Source organism: Hyperolius riggenbachi, chromosome 8 (genome assembly GCF_040937935.1).
Source record: "Hyperolius riggenbachi isolate aHypRig1 chromosome 8, aHypRig1.pri, whole genome shotgun sequence".
In the NCBI taxonomy this organism is placed as follows: domain Eukaryota; kingdom Metazoa; phylum Chordata; class Amphibia; order Anura; family Hyperoliidae; genus Hyperolius; species Hyperolius riggenbachi.
Window position 1 is genome coordinate 120792819 of NC_090653.1, and position 18215 is coordinate 120811033.

General features: G+C 42.0%; 1 protein-coding gene across 3 annotated transcripts in view; it reads left to right on the plus strand.

The window, feature by feature from the left end:
- FMR1 (fragile X messenger ribonucleoprotein 1) overlaps nucleotides 1-18215 on the plus strand; it is an 89492-nt gene that overhangs the window by 17524 nt on the left and 53753 nt on the right. For all 3 annotated transcript variants that reach the window (XM_068251014.1, XM_068251012.1, XM_068251013.1), the window contains exon 2: nucleotides 9253-9305. In XM_068251014.1, the coding sequence (XP_068107115.1) occupies nucleotides 9253-9305 (53 nt within the window). The remainder of the gene's footprint in view (nucleotides 1-9252; nucleotides 9306-18215) is intronic.

Here is an 18215-nt window from a genome sequence, read left to right on the forward strand (position 1 = left end):
GGCCCCAGAATGCTTTGCAGTTTAGCTGCGGCTTGCGTCTTTATGGGTCTATAACAGACTTTAAGATAAGCACACATCAAAGGTAACTGAAATGTTTATCTTCACTAATGGCTTTTGAGCTTCCTTCTAAACTGTTTAACACAGGAGAATAGAGGTTTAAATTAGCTTCTGCAGCCTGACAGTTACTCTTTAAAAAGCAGTTTCTACTTTTATTTGCCATTTTATACATTAAGAGGAACTGTCACGAAAATCTTAGTTTGAAACGCATACAAATAAGAAGTACATTTCTCCAAGAATAAAATGAGCCATAAATTACTTTTCTACTATGTTGCTGTCATTTACAGTAGGTAGTAGAAATCTGACATTACCAACAGGTTTTGGGCTAGTCCATCTCTCCATAAGGGATTTGCAACATTGCCTTTATTCTTTATAAAGACATTCCATGAAAAAGATTTATACAAAGTTGCTGGCCAGCCTCCCTGCTCGCTGTACACCATTTTGGCAGTTGGACGGAGCAACTGCCATTCACTAAGTGCTTTTAAAAATAAAGAAAACCCTGAGAACTCCCCTATGTGAAAATGGGCTAGTCCAAAATCTGTCGGTAATGACAGATTTCTACTACTTACTGTAAGTGACAGCATTATAGGAGAAAAGTAATTTATGGCTCATTTTACTCTGGGAGATATGTACTTCTTATTTGTATGTGTTTTTAAATTTTAAGATTTTCCCAACAGTTCGTCTTTAGGAGTTTATTTACTACATTTACCCATTCAGTTTTGGTAGGCACATCAACTTGGTTCCAGAGGAGCAATATGACTTTCCTGGTGTAAATATCATGGTCTTTTTATTTCTGTTAAAGCTGCCTTCTTCAAAGAGATCTAACTGCCATCTTAGGTTCCACCTTGAAGGGGGGGGTCCAATACATGACCAATCACCTGCTCAATCTCATCCTAGAACTGAGCCAGAGCAGGGCACGCCCAGAACATATGGATGTAGGATCCCATGTTGGCCTTACACCTAGTGCTTATATTAGAATGTAGCCTGCTCAGGGTGAAATATATATTGTGTAAGAATTTTAGCTGGGTTAGTCTATCCCTAGAGGACATCAGAAATTCAGCCCCCTTACCGAAAACCTCTTCCCACTTCCTCATCATTTACAGTGGGTTGCAAAAGTATTCGGGCCCCTTGAAGTTTTCCACATTTTGTCATATTACTGCCACAAACATGAATCAATTTTATTGGAATTCCGCCTGAAAGACCAACACAAAGTGGTGTACACATGAGAAGTGGAACGAAAATCATACATGATTCCAAACATTTTTTACAAATAAATAACTGCAAAGTGGTGTGTGCATAATTATTCGGCCCCCTTTGATCTGAGTGCAGTCAGTTGCCTATAGACATTGCCTGATGAGTGCTAATGACTAAATAGAGTGCACATCTGTGTAATCTAATGTCAGTACAAATACAGCTTCTCTGTGAGGGCCTCAGAGGTTGTCTAAGAGAATATTGGGAGCAACAACACCGTGAAGCCCAAAGAACACACAAGACAGGTCAGGGATCAAGTTATTGAGAAATTTATTTCACAATATTTTTATATATTTTATATTACAAAATAAACAGTGCCCATTTTAGGCATAACAGTTGTTTACATCTACATACATAAACTTATGCAATGACTTTGACATTGTAATATATTGTACATTATAAGATTGTATACAAGTGGTCACAACAATATAGATAAGGAGTATTTCCTTGATAAAATACATGTCTGTATATATATATATATATATATATATAAGTTTGCATTTATCCGGAGCAGGACCTGCTGGGCAGCTGGGGACCGGTACCACCTTACTAAGCTCCCAGAGGACTCTTCCAGCTTAAGATATGTCTTATTCTTATAAACATACTAAAAATACTTTGGTTATCAAATATTTCTGTGGATAACTTCCCAATATATAAGGTCTTTAAACTAACTCAGTTAAAACTAAACTGAAGCTAAGGGTACACTAAACTAACACTAATCTAGTCTGTTCTACAGTGTACTTGTTTACTCAGTGTATTTTTGTATTAAGCTGAAAATGCAATACTCTTCTTAGTACTGATATGAAAATTATCAAGTAGAGTAAATCTAACATAAAATATAATTGGTCTCTTTGTGAGAGAATTTGTACCACAACTTCAATTAAGTTCCCAAGAGCCTAGTATTAGGATAGACTGTAGGCCATAGACTTCCCCTAGCCAGGAAAGAATTCATGTTACCCGACTTAATAGCCCAGGTCTTCTCAGCTTGAAGGTTGAAATCTACCTTTTTTAAGATGTCTTTCAAATTTCGGTGAATATTTTGTTTTCCAGTTATCTGCTATTGAAATTCTAATAGCTAAAAAGATATGATTATATATCATTCTCTCCTTTGGGGGCAAGTCCATGGTTCCTATATGTAACATGTCCATGAGTGATGTAATATTTGTCAGACTCATCGGCAATTGACTCAAAAAGTTCTCCACCTCTTTCCAGAGATTTCCTAACTTGGGGCATTTCCAAAATATATGTTCTAAGGATCCTGTTAGGCCACATTCTCTCCAACACAGAGGAGAAACCTTGGAATCAAATTTGGCAATTTTTGCTGGTGTCAGGTACCATCTCCAAATAATTTTTATTAAAGTCTCATAATGAGATACGCAATGTGAGGACTTTTTTCAATGACGTCATTGTTAATTCCCAATCCTCTGTGCATGTCAGCTATAAGCATTTCAGAAATGTAGTGTACAAACCTAAACACGGGAGGAGGAGAACAGGTCCATGCTTTACTATAGGGTAGCATGAGGTCCAATCTACATGCTATTGGTCCACTGCCTTCTGCTCTGGGAAGCGGTCCAGCATTGAATCCCTAATGACTTAATATGAATAAATCACTTTCTAATGATCTTTAAAGAGAGAATGAAGCCAATTTAAAAAGCAGTTTTTACCTCTTATTTAGTTTAAGGATCAATGCCAGACCTAAAACGCCACATTCCTGCGGCCGAATGAGGGTCTTCTAACCCCCAAATCCCCGGGTCAAAAACCGGGTAGCGCTCTGCCGTAGCTCTGCCTCTCCTCGCATCAATCCCCCGCTAATCGCTGCCTCTCCCCCGCCCCTCTCAGTCTTTTTTCACTGAGAGGGGTGGAGATCCACTGTGGATTGGCGCGAATGGAGGCAGAGCTACAGCGGTAAGCTCTGCCTCCCCGGGCAGCAAAATCCACGGCGTTGAAAGTTGAGGATTTTTGCCGTAGGATTTGAGAGTTAAAAAAAAAATCCCTCATTCTGCCGCGGGATGGCGGTGTTTTAGGTCTGGCAATGATCCTTAAATTAAATAAGAAAAAAACTGCTTTTTAAAGTGGCTTCAGAGTCTCGTCAGCTACATGGCACCTGGCATTCTGGGAATTGTGGTTCCCTTGTGGCATTGTCACATTGGTGTAGGACTGTGCTGGTGCACAAACCTTTTTTTTTTTTTTTGTTAAGTATACCTAATGTCAATAGAACCAACATTTTTATTCAGTTACCGAAAATTTACAAAATTATAGTTATGTGCATACAGTTCTGCATTAAAGTAGCATAGTTTTTCTGGGTACGTATATGGCACTGAAGGCCACAAACCATACTTTTTTTTTTTTTTTTTTTTTTACATTTCTTTTCAACAATTCATGTTTCTGATTGATTCAAATATTTGACAGATCTGACCACTGTACCACACACGTTTTTAAAGAAAACCTGTACTGAAAAAAGTTCCCCTGGGGGATACTCACCTCGGGTGGGGGAAGCCTCTGGACCCTATCGAGGCTTCCCCCATCCTCCTGTGTCCCACGGCGTTCTCGTTGCAGCCCACAGAACGCACAGGCAACAATTTGTCGTCCTGTGCAATATTTACCTTTTCCGGCTCCAGCGGGGGTGATGTTGTGGCTCTTCTGACGGAGATAGGCGGAAATAGCCGACTTGCGTCTGCGCAGTAGAGCGGTCTGACAGAGATCGGTTATTTCCGCTTATCTCCGTGGGAAGAGAGGATACTGCGCCTGCACTGGAGCCACAGAGGTAAATATTTACATCGTGGCCGCTCTGGGAGGATTTTTGCCGCCGCCGCCATGGGACCAAGGAGGACGGGGGAAGCCTCAATAGGATCCGGAGGCTTCCCCCACCCGAGGTGAGTACCCCCCAGGGGACGTTTTTTCATTACAGATTTTCTTTTAAGTTTTTTTCCCCAATTGTGAAAAAAACCTTGCTTGCAAAACTAAGACATTGACAATCTACCCTACACCATTCAGTTATAAAAAAAAAAAAAATCAGAAAAATCCACCACTCCAGATGGACTTATATTAAGGGCAAAAAAAGGAAATTTGGTTAGATTTCTCGAACAAATAAAAGAAGAAAAAACAACTGTAGATTTTTATGTACAAGCGCTCGTTTTTATCGAATTGCCATAAGATTGTATTGTATCGTATTGTATTGTGTGTGGCCACCTTAAGGCTGACCAAAAGGCAGGGTCACTACAGTACTGGCCAAGGTCAGATAAAGCCACTAAACCTTGGCAAGAGACACCCTTCCCATTACACACCTGACAGCTGCCTAGTCTTGGTGAGCTGGTGATGAGTGTCTGGCATATGAGGGATGAGTGGAGTCGTGGGGTGGAAGAAGGAATGTACGGGCTGCCATAGCTGGAAGTCCCATCAATCTTTGGGGCTCAGCAGGCATACATGTGATTTGGCTGCCCGGTCAGTTGGGTGTAGGGTGAGCCAAATTACTTCTCTCCCTGCAGCTGCTGAAATACTGGTTTGTTAATTGCTGTTCCCCTCTGAGTCACAGCGACTCAGGAGGGAGAAGTAAATTCGTGTCTGGCTTGCACTGTTTATATGGCTGTGTAGCCATAGATGTATCTAAGGCGGCACCCAGGTCAGGCGCAGCACAGGGAAGAGTGCGTGCCAAAGTGACCTTTGCTCAGCAGAGCTTTGTTTATGGCTTCAGCACAAATAAACCTGAAACCGTGTGCGCAATCAGAGAGGGAACATTACAAAGGAGATCGGTAATTTGAACATTTGTCTTTATCCCACACCAATCCCCCTATCCTACCCATGTAGCTGGGAAGCACAAGGTTGATAGAAACTATAATGGAATTCACTGCACCAACTTTTCAGGGTCTTAGGGCCTTCAACTTGCATATATACACTCGCCTAAAGGATTAATAGGAACACCATGCTAATACAGTGTTTGACCCCTTTTCCCTTCAGAACTGCCTGAATTCTACGTGGCATTGATTCAACAAGGTGCTGAAAGCATTCTTTAAAAATGTTGGCCCATATTGATAGGATAGCATCTTGCAGTTGATGGAGATTTGTGGGATGCACATCCAGGGCACGAAGCTCCCGTTCCATTACATCCCAAAGATGCTCTATTGGGTTGAGATCTGTTTAAAGCGGACCCAAACTAAAAATACAAGATTTCAGAAATAAAATCTATTTTCTAAATTATAATAATAAATAGCAGCCTTTTTTCTGCTGCATGATGACAAATATAAAATGTTTTACATTTATTGGAGAAACCCCTCCCTTCCTTTCATATTGCCGGCACAGAATCCGGCAAACTGGTAAAGTAGATGGTGTCCATCAAAGGAGGAGTTGCTAATGGCTGCCACCTGTATAACCCTAGTTATTCAAAGAGGAGGGTGAAAAGCATGCACTGAAATGCTCATAGGCTTGAAGGAGTGTTTATTTATATTTGTATGTGTCAGAGTGGTGCAACTAAATATTTTGAATTAAAAAAATTTTTGGTTTGGGTCCGCTTTAATGTGGATGCCATTTTAGTACAGTAAACTCATTATCATGTTCAAGAATCCAATTTGAAATGATTTGAGCTTTGTGACATGGTGCATTATTCTGCTGGAAGTAGCCATCAGAGGATGGGTACATGGCGGTCATGAAGGGATGGACTTGGTCAGAAACAATGCTCAGGTAGCCCGTGGCATTTAAACAATGCCCAATTGGCACTAAGGGGCCTAAAGTGTGTCAAGAAAACATCCCCCACACCATTATACCACCACCACCAGCCTGCACAGTGGTAACAAGGCATGGTTGAGCCATGTTCTCATTCTGTTTACGCCAAATTGTGACTCTCGAGACTCATCAGACTGGGCAACATTTTTCCAGTCTTCAACTGTCCAATTTTAGTGAGCTCGTGCAAATTGTAGCTTCTTTTTCCTATTTGTAGTGGAGATGAGTGGTACCCGGTGGGGTCTTCTGCTGTTGTAGCCCATCCACCTCAAGGTTATGCGTTTTGTGGCTTCACAAATGCTTTGCTGCATACCTCGGTTGGAACGAATGGTTATTTCAGTCAACGTTGCTCTTTTATCAGCTTGAATCAGTTGGCCCATTCTCCTCTGACCTCTAGCATCAACAAGACATTTTTTGCCCACAGAACTGCCGTATACTGGATGTTTTTCCCTTTTCACACCATTCTTTGTAAATCCTAGAAATGGTTGTGTGAGGTAAAACACAGTAACTGAGCAGATTGTGAAATACTCAGACCAGCCTGTCTGGCACCAACAACCATGCCATGCTCAAAATTGCTTAAATCACCTTTCTTTCCCATTCTGACATTCAGTTTGGAGTTCAGGAGATTGTCTTGACCAGGACCACACCCCTAAATGCATTGAAGCAACTGCCATGTGATAGGTTGATTAGATAATGAAGAATTGAACAGGTGCTCCTAATAATCCTTTAGGTGAGTGTAATCCCTGCCTACTGCTAGGTACACACCATATAATTTTCTGTTAGATTTACCTGCCAGATAGATAATTTCCAACATGTTGGAAATTATCTATCTAACCATCTATCTGCCTAGAAATTATGCTGGGAATACACGTTTCGTTTTTGCCTTCGTTTTAGCCTTCGATTCGTTCAGTAAACGAATCGAGTGTTGAAAACGTATGTGAAAATTAGTCATAATCTCATTATAGTTTTGATTAATAGACCCCAAAAACGAACGACTAGTGATCGAACATGTTTGATATTATCTCTCTTTATCCATCTAATCGAGCCATTGGTAGGCTTGATGGCTGTTCAGATCGATTATATGTTCGTTTATGTTAGTCCGTCCCTGTAAAAAGGGATTTTTGTTTCGTTTCTTTGCAGCCTTCGATCATTGGAAAAACGAAACCATCAGAATCGAAAAAAAAAACCGAAACCGTGGGTGGTGATATTAACCGTACGTTCGATTATTTCGGGAACGAAAAGGACAAAAGGCACAATCGAAACGAAGGCTAAAACGAAGGCAAAAACGAAACGTGTATTCCCAGCATTAGACATTGTTCTACTCAGCAGGAGATAACCAGAAGACAATGCACCAGAGATAATGACCAGTCTCTAATGCTGGGAATACACCATACAATTTTTTGTTAGATTCTTCTGTTAGATTTTTCGGTTTGATTTTCTGTAATGCTGGGCATACATGGTTCGTTTATGCTCCGGTATCGAACCAGCGGCTCGATGCCGGTGCGTCACCACTTGTGCACGCGGATCGATTCTCGTTCGACCCCGCGGGCGCTTCTTATCAGTGCTTCGTTTTTTCCAGCGGGGATTGAGCGCGGTATCGATCCGCCGCGGGGATCGGACAGGTTGGATCTTATCAATCAAGCCATCAGCGGCTCTATTGATAAGAACTATCTAACCATGTATGCCCAGCATTATGCTGGGAATACACGGTTCGTTTTTGCCTTCGTTTAAACCTTCGTTTCGATTGTGCCTTTTGTCCTTTTCGATCCCGAAATAATCGGTCATACGGTTAATATCACCACCCACGGTTTCGTTTTTTTTTTCGATTCTGATGGTTTCGTTTTTCCAATGATCGAAGGCTGCAAAGAAACGAAACGAAAATCCCTTTTTACAGGGACGGACTAGCATAAACGAATATATAATCGATCTGAACAGCCATCAAGCCTACCAATGGCTCGATTAGATGGATAAAGAGAGATAATATCAAACATGTTCGATCACTAGTCGTTCGTTTTTGGGGTCTATTAATCGAAACTATAATGAGATTATGACTATTTTCACATACGTTTTCAACACTCGATTCGTTTACCGAACGAATCGAAGGTTTAAACGAAGGCAAAAACGAACCGTGTATTCCCAGCATAAGAATGCATAATTAGATTATTTTCTGTAGAGAATGGTCATTATCTCTGGTCCATTGTCTTCTGTTTATCTCCTGCTGAGTAGAACAATGCCTAATTGCTCGGCAGATAGATCAATTCTAACATGTTTCCATAGATGTTCTTTGTTCCGGTCTATACCTTTTTCAAGTACTCTTACTAAGGGCCCTTTTCCACTTGCAATCGCTAGCGTTCACGCTGAACGCTAGCGATTGCTGAATCGCAATTACCGGCGATTCCCCGACGTTCGCCGCCACGATTTTGCTATGCTATGCACTGCATAGCAAAATCGCGGCAAATATCGCTCTGCCGCGCGATCGCGTTACTGACAAAAACGAATCGCGGTAGTGGAAATGACCTACCGCGATTCCTATGTTAAAAAGCAAACCGTAGCGATTGTAAAATCGCTAGCGGTTTGCGTTTTTGCGATTCAGCCAGCGCAAACGCGCTGGTGGAAAAGGGCCCTAAGGACTAGTTTTAGTCTATGACTAAAGGGAATAAATATGACAGTCTACATATCCTTCTTACTTCAGTTGCCTTTTAAAATTCCTAATGGTTGGCAGTTAAGAGACGAATTTCATGTTACATACTTTCAATCAACAAGATTGTAATATGCAAATTAGAGGAGTCGGAGTCTGTGGATTTTTGTACCGACTCCACAGCCCTGGTCTCGGAACACAGTATATGGGCTATTTCCTGTGGTAATGTGTTGTTTCACAAAATGTCACAGCCATATTAGAAAAATCGGCAATCGGCAAAAAAATGTGTTTAATTTTGCTAGTTTGGCCCCCTAACACTCTCAAGAACACAGATATGGCTCTTGACCCAATAAGTTTGGGCACCCCTGGTTTCATGAGAACAAGACAGTTAAGCTTGCATTCCCTCTCAAAGGTCTTTTTTTCCATGACAAAATAAAGGCATTTAACATGGAAGTAGTGTTTTACATTCAGAGTAGCAGAAGCAGTTTTCCTCAAAATAATGTAATAGAATAATAATGGTATCTGTGCCATAATGATTTGTGTAAAATGTAATTTGTCCCCTTAAACATCACTTTTTTTCCCCCTTCTTTCAGGCCTTTGTAAAAGATGTCCATGAGGATTCCATAACGGTTACTTTTGAAAATAAGTAAGTACTTGCTTTTATTTTAATTGAAGACTGCTGTACTTCATACGGACTATTAATTTTATTGTCTTTTTAAGTCGTACAGGAAAATTGTTCTCTACAGACTACCTGAAATTGTAAAGAAAATGCCAGACAAAATATAACATTGACTAATGGTGGCTGGCTGGTGTAATGGTTTAAGGGCTCTGCCTCTGACACAGGAGACCAGGGTTCAAATCTCGGCTCTGCCTGTTCAGTAAGCCAGCACCTATTCAGCAGGAGACCTTGGGCAAGTCTCCCTAACACTACTACTACCTATAGAGCGCGTCCTAGTGGCTGCAGCTCTGGCGCTTTGAGTCCGACAGGAGAAAAGCGCGATATAAGTGTTCTGTGTTTGTTTGTTTGTTTGTTTGTTTTGTTTAATAAACATCTGAAGAAAAAAAACTACTTATCGTATCAGTCTGCGTTATGGTTTTGAATGTCCTGTCTAAATTAGAAAGTTGGTTATAAAATAAATATATACTCAAGTAGGTATAACCACTTCACAGCTTCAGTACAGTATATCTACTCCCCTGCAGACTTCATCTAACTGCCCAGGGGAGTAAATATACGTACTCCCGCTGCTACCACTGCTGTAAGTGCTCCCGCTTATTTGTGCGCTCGTTCATGTTGCCATCTGCCCGCCAGGAGATCAATGAATGGTAAAGCAATTCCTAATCATTGATCTAAGTCCCCGTAGCAATTATCGGCGCCTTTTATGAGAAGCTGCACGATCATTCTAATAAATAAAAGTTTCCCATCCTCAGTACACTTCCAGTAAGCATACATATTTTGCTTACAGGACGTATAAAAAAAAAAAAGACTGAGGCCATCTTGTGGCCAAATAGTAAAACTACATTTAAAAGTATTTTTTTTTAAATGCAAAGACCTGTTTTTACATTTTAAATTAACCCCTTACCTCCCACACTCCCCAATAGTTACCAACATTTATTTTTTTTGTAAAAAAAATACAATGAAATAAATTTACAATTATAAAAAATGCATAAATAGTTTTCTTAGGGACTGAACTTTTTTAATATGTATGTCAAGACGGTATAATACTGTTACTTTATAAATTATGGGCTTTTTATTAATGATGGATGCAAAACTGAAAAAAAATGCATCTTTATTTCCTAATAAAATATTGGCGTCAGACATTGTGATAGGGACATCATTTAAATGGTGTAATAACTGGTACAAATGGGCACATAAATTACGTGGATTTTAATTACGGTAGCATGCATTATTTAAAAATTATAATGGCCGAAAACTGAAGAATAAGGATTTTTTTCCAATTTTTTTTCTTATTTTTCCATTAAAAAACATTTAGAATAAAATAATTCTTGGCATAATGTACCACCCAAAGTAAGCCTAATTAGTGATAAAAAAAACACATTTAACACATTTCATTCTGATAAGTAGAGATAAAGTTATTGGCAAATGAATGGAAGGAGCTGAAAGGGGAAAATTGCTTGGATGCTGAAGGGGTAAACCCCTCAGTTGTGAAGTGGTTAAAACAATCTTGCCACAGTGCACTTCCTGCACTTCCTATTCTGCAATAATCTCTCCCACCAATTCTTGGCTATGGGGAACTATTTTTCTTAAAGGAGTTCTGTTGGCTGTTTCAATAAACAAAAACTGCAACTTACCTGGGGCTTCTATCGGCCCCCTGCAGCTGAAATGTCTTGCGCCGTCCTCCTCCGATCCTCCGTTCCCCGCTGCCGGTCCCTGTCTACTCAGCCGTCTGATTAGTCTGCGGCTGCGCGCATCATCAGGAGCTTACTGAGCAGGCGTAGTACAAGAAATCTTCATACTGTGCCTGCACAGTAAGCTCCCAAAGACGTGCGTGGGAGCAAGCATTATTCATCTTTTTATACGAATACTACAATGGGACCAGCGTTGGGCAACGGAGTATCTGAGGAGGACGGCGTGGAACATTTCAGCTGCAGGTGGGCGATAAAAGCCCCAGGTAGGTGGCGGTTTTTGTTTATTGAAACAGTCCAAAGAACCCCTTTGAACTGACTCTCTTAAAGCTAATGTAAATTGAAGAAAAAATCAAAAACAGACACTTACCTAAGGAGAGGGAAGGTTCTGGGACCTATAGAGCCTTGCCGTTCCTTTCACGGTCTTCTCATTCCAGCGCCATTACCCCCGTTACGATCTGCTGCTGCGGGAGGCTCCAGAAGTCTCGCACTGTGCTTGCAAGAGACCGCACAAGTGCTTGGGCTCCTAAAGACCTCTGAAGCCTCCCACGGCGGCACAGAGTAGTATTTGTCTGATTGGTCAGATACTGCTACTGGCGGTGACACCACTGGAACGAGGGGACCGTGAGAGGAGCGAGAAGGCTCTATAGGACCCAGAGCCTTCCCTCTCCATACATAAGAATCTGTTTTTTGTTTTCGCTTTACATTCACTTTAGTCTTTCTGCTGTTTTGGGATTTTTTTTTTCCTTTGGTAACATTGGAAGGTTCTTGACTTAACAGGATTTATAAATTATAACATCTCATAGAGTGGATTGTTAGATAATCAATTGAGATTTTTTTTTCCAAACTAATTACAGCCCAAGCCAGAATAGCAGAAAACCTAGAGCATAGGCTAAATGTTGCCTTTTCTCTAATTTAGCAATAAGCAGATACCGTATTTTTCGGACTATAAGACGCTCCGGACCATAAGACGCACCTAGGTTTAGAGGACAAAAACCAGGGGAAAAAAATACATACTAAACCTGGGTGCATCCATGGTCCAGGAGTGTCTTATGGACCTTTCCTCCCCCCCTCCCCCCCCCCCCCTAGATGTTTCTGTCTGTTATACTGCCTAGCTACATTAACCAGTGCTGCCCCCACAAACTAAACTACACTTCAGTGCCCCTGCTGCCCCCCACCCCAGCTACACTGCACTACACAAACCCCTGCTCCCTCCTCCTCCCCCTCCCTGCTACACTACACAACCTCCTCCCCCTTTTCCTCAGCTACACTAACTAACCAATAACATTACATTAAATTATATCTCACCAGCCTGGGTGTCCATGCTGTGCAATTGATCTTAATGAGATGCACAGTGGGGCGGCAGCAGCAGCACCATGTGATCCACAATGTTTCAAAGTGGCTTAGCAGCAGCCGCTGTAAATATGCAGATTACTGGTCCTTTGATCTTAATCTCCCCTTCTTGCACCGCAGGAGCATGTTCCACAATGTGGCATAGTTGAAGCTGCTGATATCCCCAATGCTGGTCCTTTAATCTTACATTCTTTATATGTCCCGCAGCAGCGCGATCCGTAATGTTTCTATGCGGCATAGGAGAAGCCGCCGATATCCCCAATGCCAGTCTGTCCCGCAGCAGCGCGATCTGTAATGGTTGTATGCGGCCGTTTTTCCCAATGCTGGTGCTTTGATCTCGCCCAGCATTAGTGCAATCCCGGTGTATTCAGCCGCTATAGCGCAGGGTCCTCCAGAGGCTTCCGTACTGCCCTGTCTACTTGCACCCTCTCATGACCTGAGGCGCACGTGCGCCGGGTCATGGGGTGCGCACATAAACAATGTAGTACGGAAGCCTCTAAGGACCCTGCGCTATAGCGGCTGAATACACCGGGATTGCACTGATGCTGGGCGAGATCAAAGCACCAGCATTGGGAAAAACGGCCGCATACAACCATTACAGATCGCGCTGCTGCGGGACAGACTGGCATTGGGGATATCGGCGGCTTCTCCTATGCCGCATAGAAACATTACGGATCGCGCTGCTGCGGGACATATAAAGAATGTAAGATTAAAGGACCAGCATTGGGGATATCAGCGGCTTCTATGCCGCATAGAAACATTATGGATCGCGCTGCTGCGGGGCCCGCTAAGAAGCTTTGGATCAAAGGACCAGCAATTTGCATAATTACAGTGGCTGCTGCTAAGCCACTTAACACTCTGGATCGCGCTGCTGCCGCCTGCTACTCCATGTACAACTGACGGAAACCAGCACCAGGGGAGGTAGGACTATAACATGTTACATTCGGACTATAAGACGCAGCAACTTTTTTTCCCCACTTTTGGGGGAGAAAAAGTGCGTCTTATAGTCCGAAAAATACGGTATGTGTGGAGACTACCAAGGCATGATTTTTACTTGGCAAGAGTTTCTCTGTCAAGAGTTATTTGATGCTTTTTTCCATTGCCACAATTGCACCACAATTATGCCGCTATCTGTCGGGTACGAGTGCAGCCGCACCAAAAATCACATAGGCCAGATATTTGAGAAAAAACAAATTGCGCTAGTGGAAAAACGGCACCGTGATTTCCATGTTAATCGTGGTACTGTTGCAATTATCAAAACAGCTGCAATCTTCTTCTTTTTTTCTTTTGAAGCTTGTGGAAAAGGGATCTATGAGCCTGTATTGTCTTTTTAGCTGTCCTTTTCATTCTCCTGGCTGAACTTTTCCTTAGCAATCTGACGCCAGGGAGTAACATCAGTGGTGCACCCCTGCTGCCAAGGGCCATGCACTGCATAATGTACTGTATTTTTTGGATTATAAGACTCACTTTTTCTCCCCCAAAAGTGGGGAAAAAGTCGCTGTACCTTATAGTCTATATGCAGGGAGTTCCTGACTTGTGAATGCCTGCCAGTACAAACCTCCAACCCGCTGCAATGTCGGGGACTCCCTGTACTGTTGCTATGCAAAAGAGGACACAAAGGGACATAGAGGAAGATACAAGGAGGACAAAGCCAGCCACACGGGGACACAGGGAAATGCAAGAGGTACAAGGAGGGCATAACCCACAAGATGCCCCTTCACCATGCATGCACCAGGTTTAGTATATATATTTTTTTCCCCCAGTTTTGTCCTCTAAACCTAGGAGCGTCTTATGGTCAGTAGCGTCTTATAGTCCGAAAAATACGGTACATAAGAAGTTCTGTTTATATATCTACTGCTTAATACTGCAATGATGGTTATTTGCAACTTATATTGCTCTGTATCACGGACATTTGAAGTTTTATGACGTAAAAAAAATGATGGAAACCACGAGTTTATGGGGTTTGCCTAGCTAGAAAACCGCTTTTTCTTTGATCAGTGAAGTGTCCCTCTGTTAATGCCTTAAATGGAAACAATATTTGTATTATCGATCAGTACCCAAGTTAAGTGTTTTAGCCTAGATTAGTTGTAAGTTCATCTACACTACTCTTGGTGCCTATAAGTTAGGTTCACGTCTCCCAAATGTACCTTGCACTACCAGATAACTGCCCCATTGTTTATTTTCAGTAGGTGATGGGTTATTTATTTGCTAGGGTTATGCACACTTAGGAGGTAGGTCAGGATGCGCTCACTTTTGGTGCAGGTGGAGTTCTCTGCACTACTATAGTCTGCAACGGGGTGCTTAGATTCATAGCATTCGGCAATAGATTAGTAAAGACTCCTAAGCAGTACCACAGCGGTATTACTTCCAGGACGTAACTGTGAATTGGTCATACGATCAGCAAGTGGACATCTATCATCAGGAAATAGGAGAAGGAAGGGTAGCGTTAGGTGCAGGAGTAGGAAAGTTTGTGTTAGAATTATCACCAGTTAGGGTAGTGAAGGTGTAGTGGCAAGGAGTAGCAGTAGTAGAAAGGTTACTGTAGGTGTAGCGATTTTAGAAGGGTTAGGGTGTGCATACACATATACATACACATACAAATTTGTTTTGACAATCACTGGCCATTTTTACCACCTCCGTGTGGTGTGAGGGCCACCATGTTTTTAATGCTATGAACAGAGTGTGTAGGTAAAGTCTCATATTTACATGGAAGTGGTAAATTGACCAATCAGAATTGGATGTATTTACCAGGCTTTAGTGTTAGATGTACTGGTATGCAGGGGTATGAAGGTTAGTGTTATGGTTGGTACACATCATGCAATTTCCCGTCAGATAAACGGGTCAAAACTAGTTAAAAACATAAAAGCAGAGCGATCAACATTAACAAGAACTGCAACACTAATGCTGCTAAGTAATCAATGTCCTCTTTGGCGTAAGCCTAATGCTGTCCAAACAAAGTTCATCCACATTTGATAAGTATAGGCTCTTCACTGTAAAACTTCCTCCAAAGAAATTGATACATTTCTGTCACAGCGCTTATCACTATACGCTCACCAGATCGGTTGGCCAATCTTTTCAGATCAGCAGTCAGCGTTTTTGGCCTTGCCAGCAAGAGATTCCTCCGATCACTTCACCAGCCTCTCCAGGCATCCGACCATAAGCTCAGAATAAAACAAGGGAAATGCAATAGTGTGATACCATTTGGATAGAGCTTAATATTATCACCAGTGCACCCCTTTTCCAAAACAGTGCCACCAACGTGCTTCCACCATAAACAGATACACAAGGCGCTCACCAGATGCACTGGCCGACCCGCAACAGACCAGCAATATAGCGTGTTGTTATAACTTCAGTTTTTGGGATAAAGGACATCCTAGGACTCAAACAAAGCCGACCATAGCATAATTCCGTTTGATTTTAATAAGTAATAAAAGTAGTGCACTTACAAATTTGCAGTAAAACATGCGCATATGAGTCATGAGCCCCTGATGAGTCATTGGACGAAACTAGTAGGGCGGAGCCTAAGGAGCTGAGGAGACGCTGGAGGATCCTGTGCTACGTGTTTTTATATGCGCATGTTTTACTGCAAATTTGTAAGTGCACTACTTTTATTACTTATTAAAATCAAACGGAATTATGCTATGGTCGGCTTTGTTTGAGTCCTAGGATGTCCTTTATCCCAAAAACTGAAGTTATAACAACACGCTATATTGCTGGTCTGTTGCGGGTCGGCCAGTGCATCTGGTGAGCGCCTTGTGTATCTGTTTATGGTGGAAGCACGTTGGTGGCACTGTTTTGGAAAAGGGGTGCACTGGTGATAATATTAAGCTCTATCCAAATGGTATCACACTATTGCATTTCCCTTGTTTTATTCTGAGCTTATGGTCGGATGCCTGGAGAGGCTGGTGAAGTGATCGGAGGAATCTCTTGCTGGCAAGGCCAAAAACGCTGACTGCTGATCTGAAAAGATTGGCCAACCGATCTGGTGAGCGTATAGTGATAAGCGCTGTGACAGAAATTTATCAATTTCTTTGGAGGAAGTTTTACAGTGAAGAGCCTATACTTCTCAAATGTGGATGAACTTTGTTTGGACAGCATTAGGCTTACTCCAAAGAGGACATTGATTACTTAGCAGCATTAGTGTTGCAGTTCTTGTTACTGTTGATCGCTCTGCTTTTATGTTTTTAATATTTTTGTGAGTGTTACACACACTTTTTATGCAGTAAGCGAACCAGATTGATATAGGAGAGAGGAAAGCAAGGAGGTAGTGAGGAGCGCCAGGTTTTATGTTTATTCAAAACTAGTTAAAGCCCAACCAATCTCCACACTGAGCAAGGTACTCAGGTTGATAAGCAAATATAATTCAAATACAGTAGAAACGTGGTGAACTGGATACCTGTCTCTTGGGCCAGATGTGCTTTGAATTCAAAATGCAGCTGTTAACCTCTTCTATGGTGCATATTGGGATTTATGTCCTTATCTTAAAAGGGGGGTAAAATTCACAAGGCAGGCTCATTGCTAGTGTTGCCATTTGAACCCAGGTTTTCTTTTTCGGAAACTCGGATAATGACATCCAAAGTAGTTCAGCACCTTGGAGAGAGTCACAAAGCTGTATTCCACGTCTCACTTACTGAATCTGACGCGTCCTCCTTCCAGCTTAGCGTGTAATTCTCACACCTGCGCTCTCCTAGCTATGCCTAACACTAACCAATCCCACTTACTCCTAACAGTAATCACCCCCTTTAATTTCTAGCACTAAACCCACTAATTAACCAGCCAAGCAGGAGCCCGGTTATCAAGAAGCCCAGAGTCCGGCTACAGTGAAGTCAAACTCTAGTGCATTACTGGTCCCAGCGAGCGGCTATATAACCAATCACAATCTTACGCTTGCCTCTGTCCCTGCATAGTTTCACTATACAGAAGAAAATCTCCTCCCCCCCCCCCCTTTTAGCTTTCTATCTTTTCCAGGGAAGGGCTATGAACTCCATCACTATTTAGCTTGGGTGCCCCTGGTGTCCGTTTTATTTTTTTTTTCCCCATTTGTAGCCGGTATTTCCGTGTTTTAACATGGGTGCCATTTGCGGCACCCAAATTTCCATGGTGAACAAATTGTCTGGTACAGTACAGCTTTAGTGTTAGTGACCAATGTGGCAATGTTTGTCACAAGGTCATTTTATAATTCACTAAAACAAAGAAGATGTGTACTTTCTTCCGCGAAGGAGATACATGATATCCAAAATAGCTTGTATTTCAAGGTGCTGGTAAAATGCTGCCGCTGGTCCGCTTCATATACACCGTTTGATAAATGAATCTGTTATGCTGGGGGAGTAGCCGAGCCCTCTTTCCACTACTCTGAATACCAGCTCATGTGTGAAGGATATATAGAGAGGCATCAGCTCTGTCATACACAGACTCCAATTTTATTTTTCCTCCTAAGTGAAAGTAGATGTAATGCGTTGTCTGGCATTTTAGAAATTAACCTCTGCTGACTTTGAGCTGTCAGTAAATTAAATTGTGGACTTTACCATTTTCTCTACATTTTCATGATGCTAGGTGCATTATGAGCAATTTAATAAGCATGCTGAAATGTATTAGTCTGCTGACATTTCCATTGTGCCCTGAAAGGTACCCGTAGTTACTGACGTGGTGCTCCAGTGGTATGTTACTTGTGGCATTACAGAATTGGTTGATGTCCACTGCCAAGTAGTTTGCATACCTGATAAACAATGTTGAATAAGTAGCTTAAAAAGAACTTGAGGTGAATTTCGGGACAAAAATCAAAAACCTAAGGAGAAGGAAGCCTTTGAATCCTCCAGAGGCTTCCTGGTCCTCCGCCACT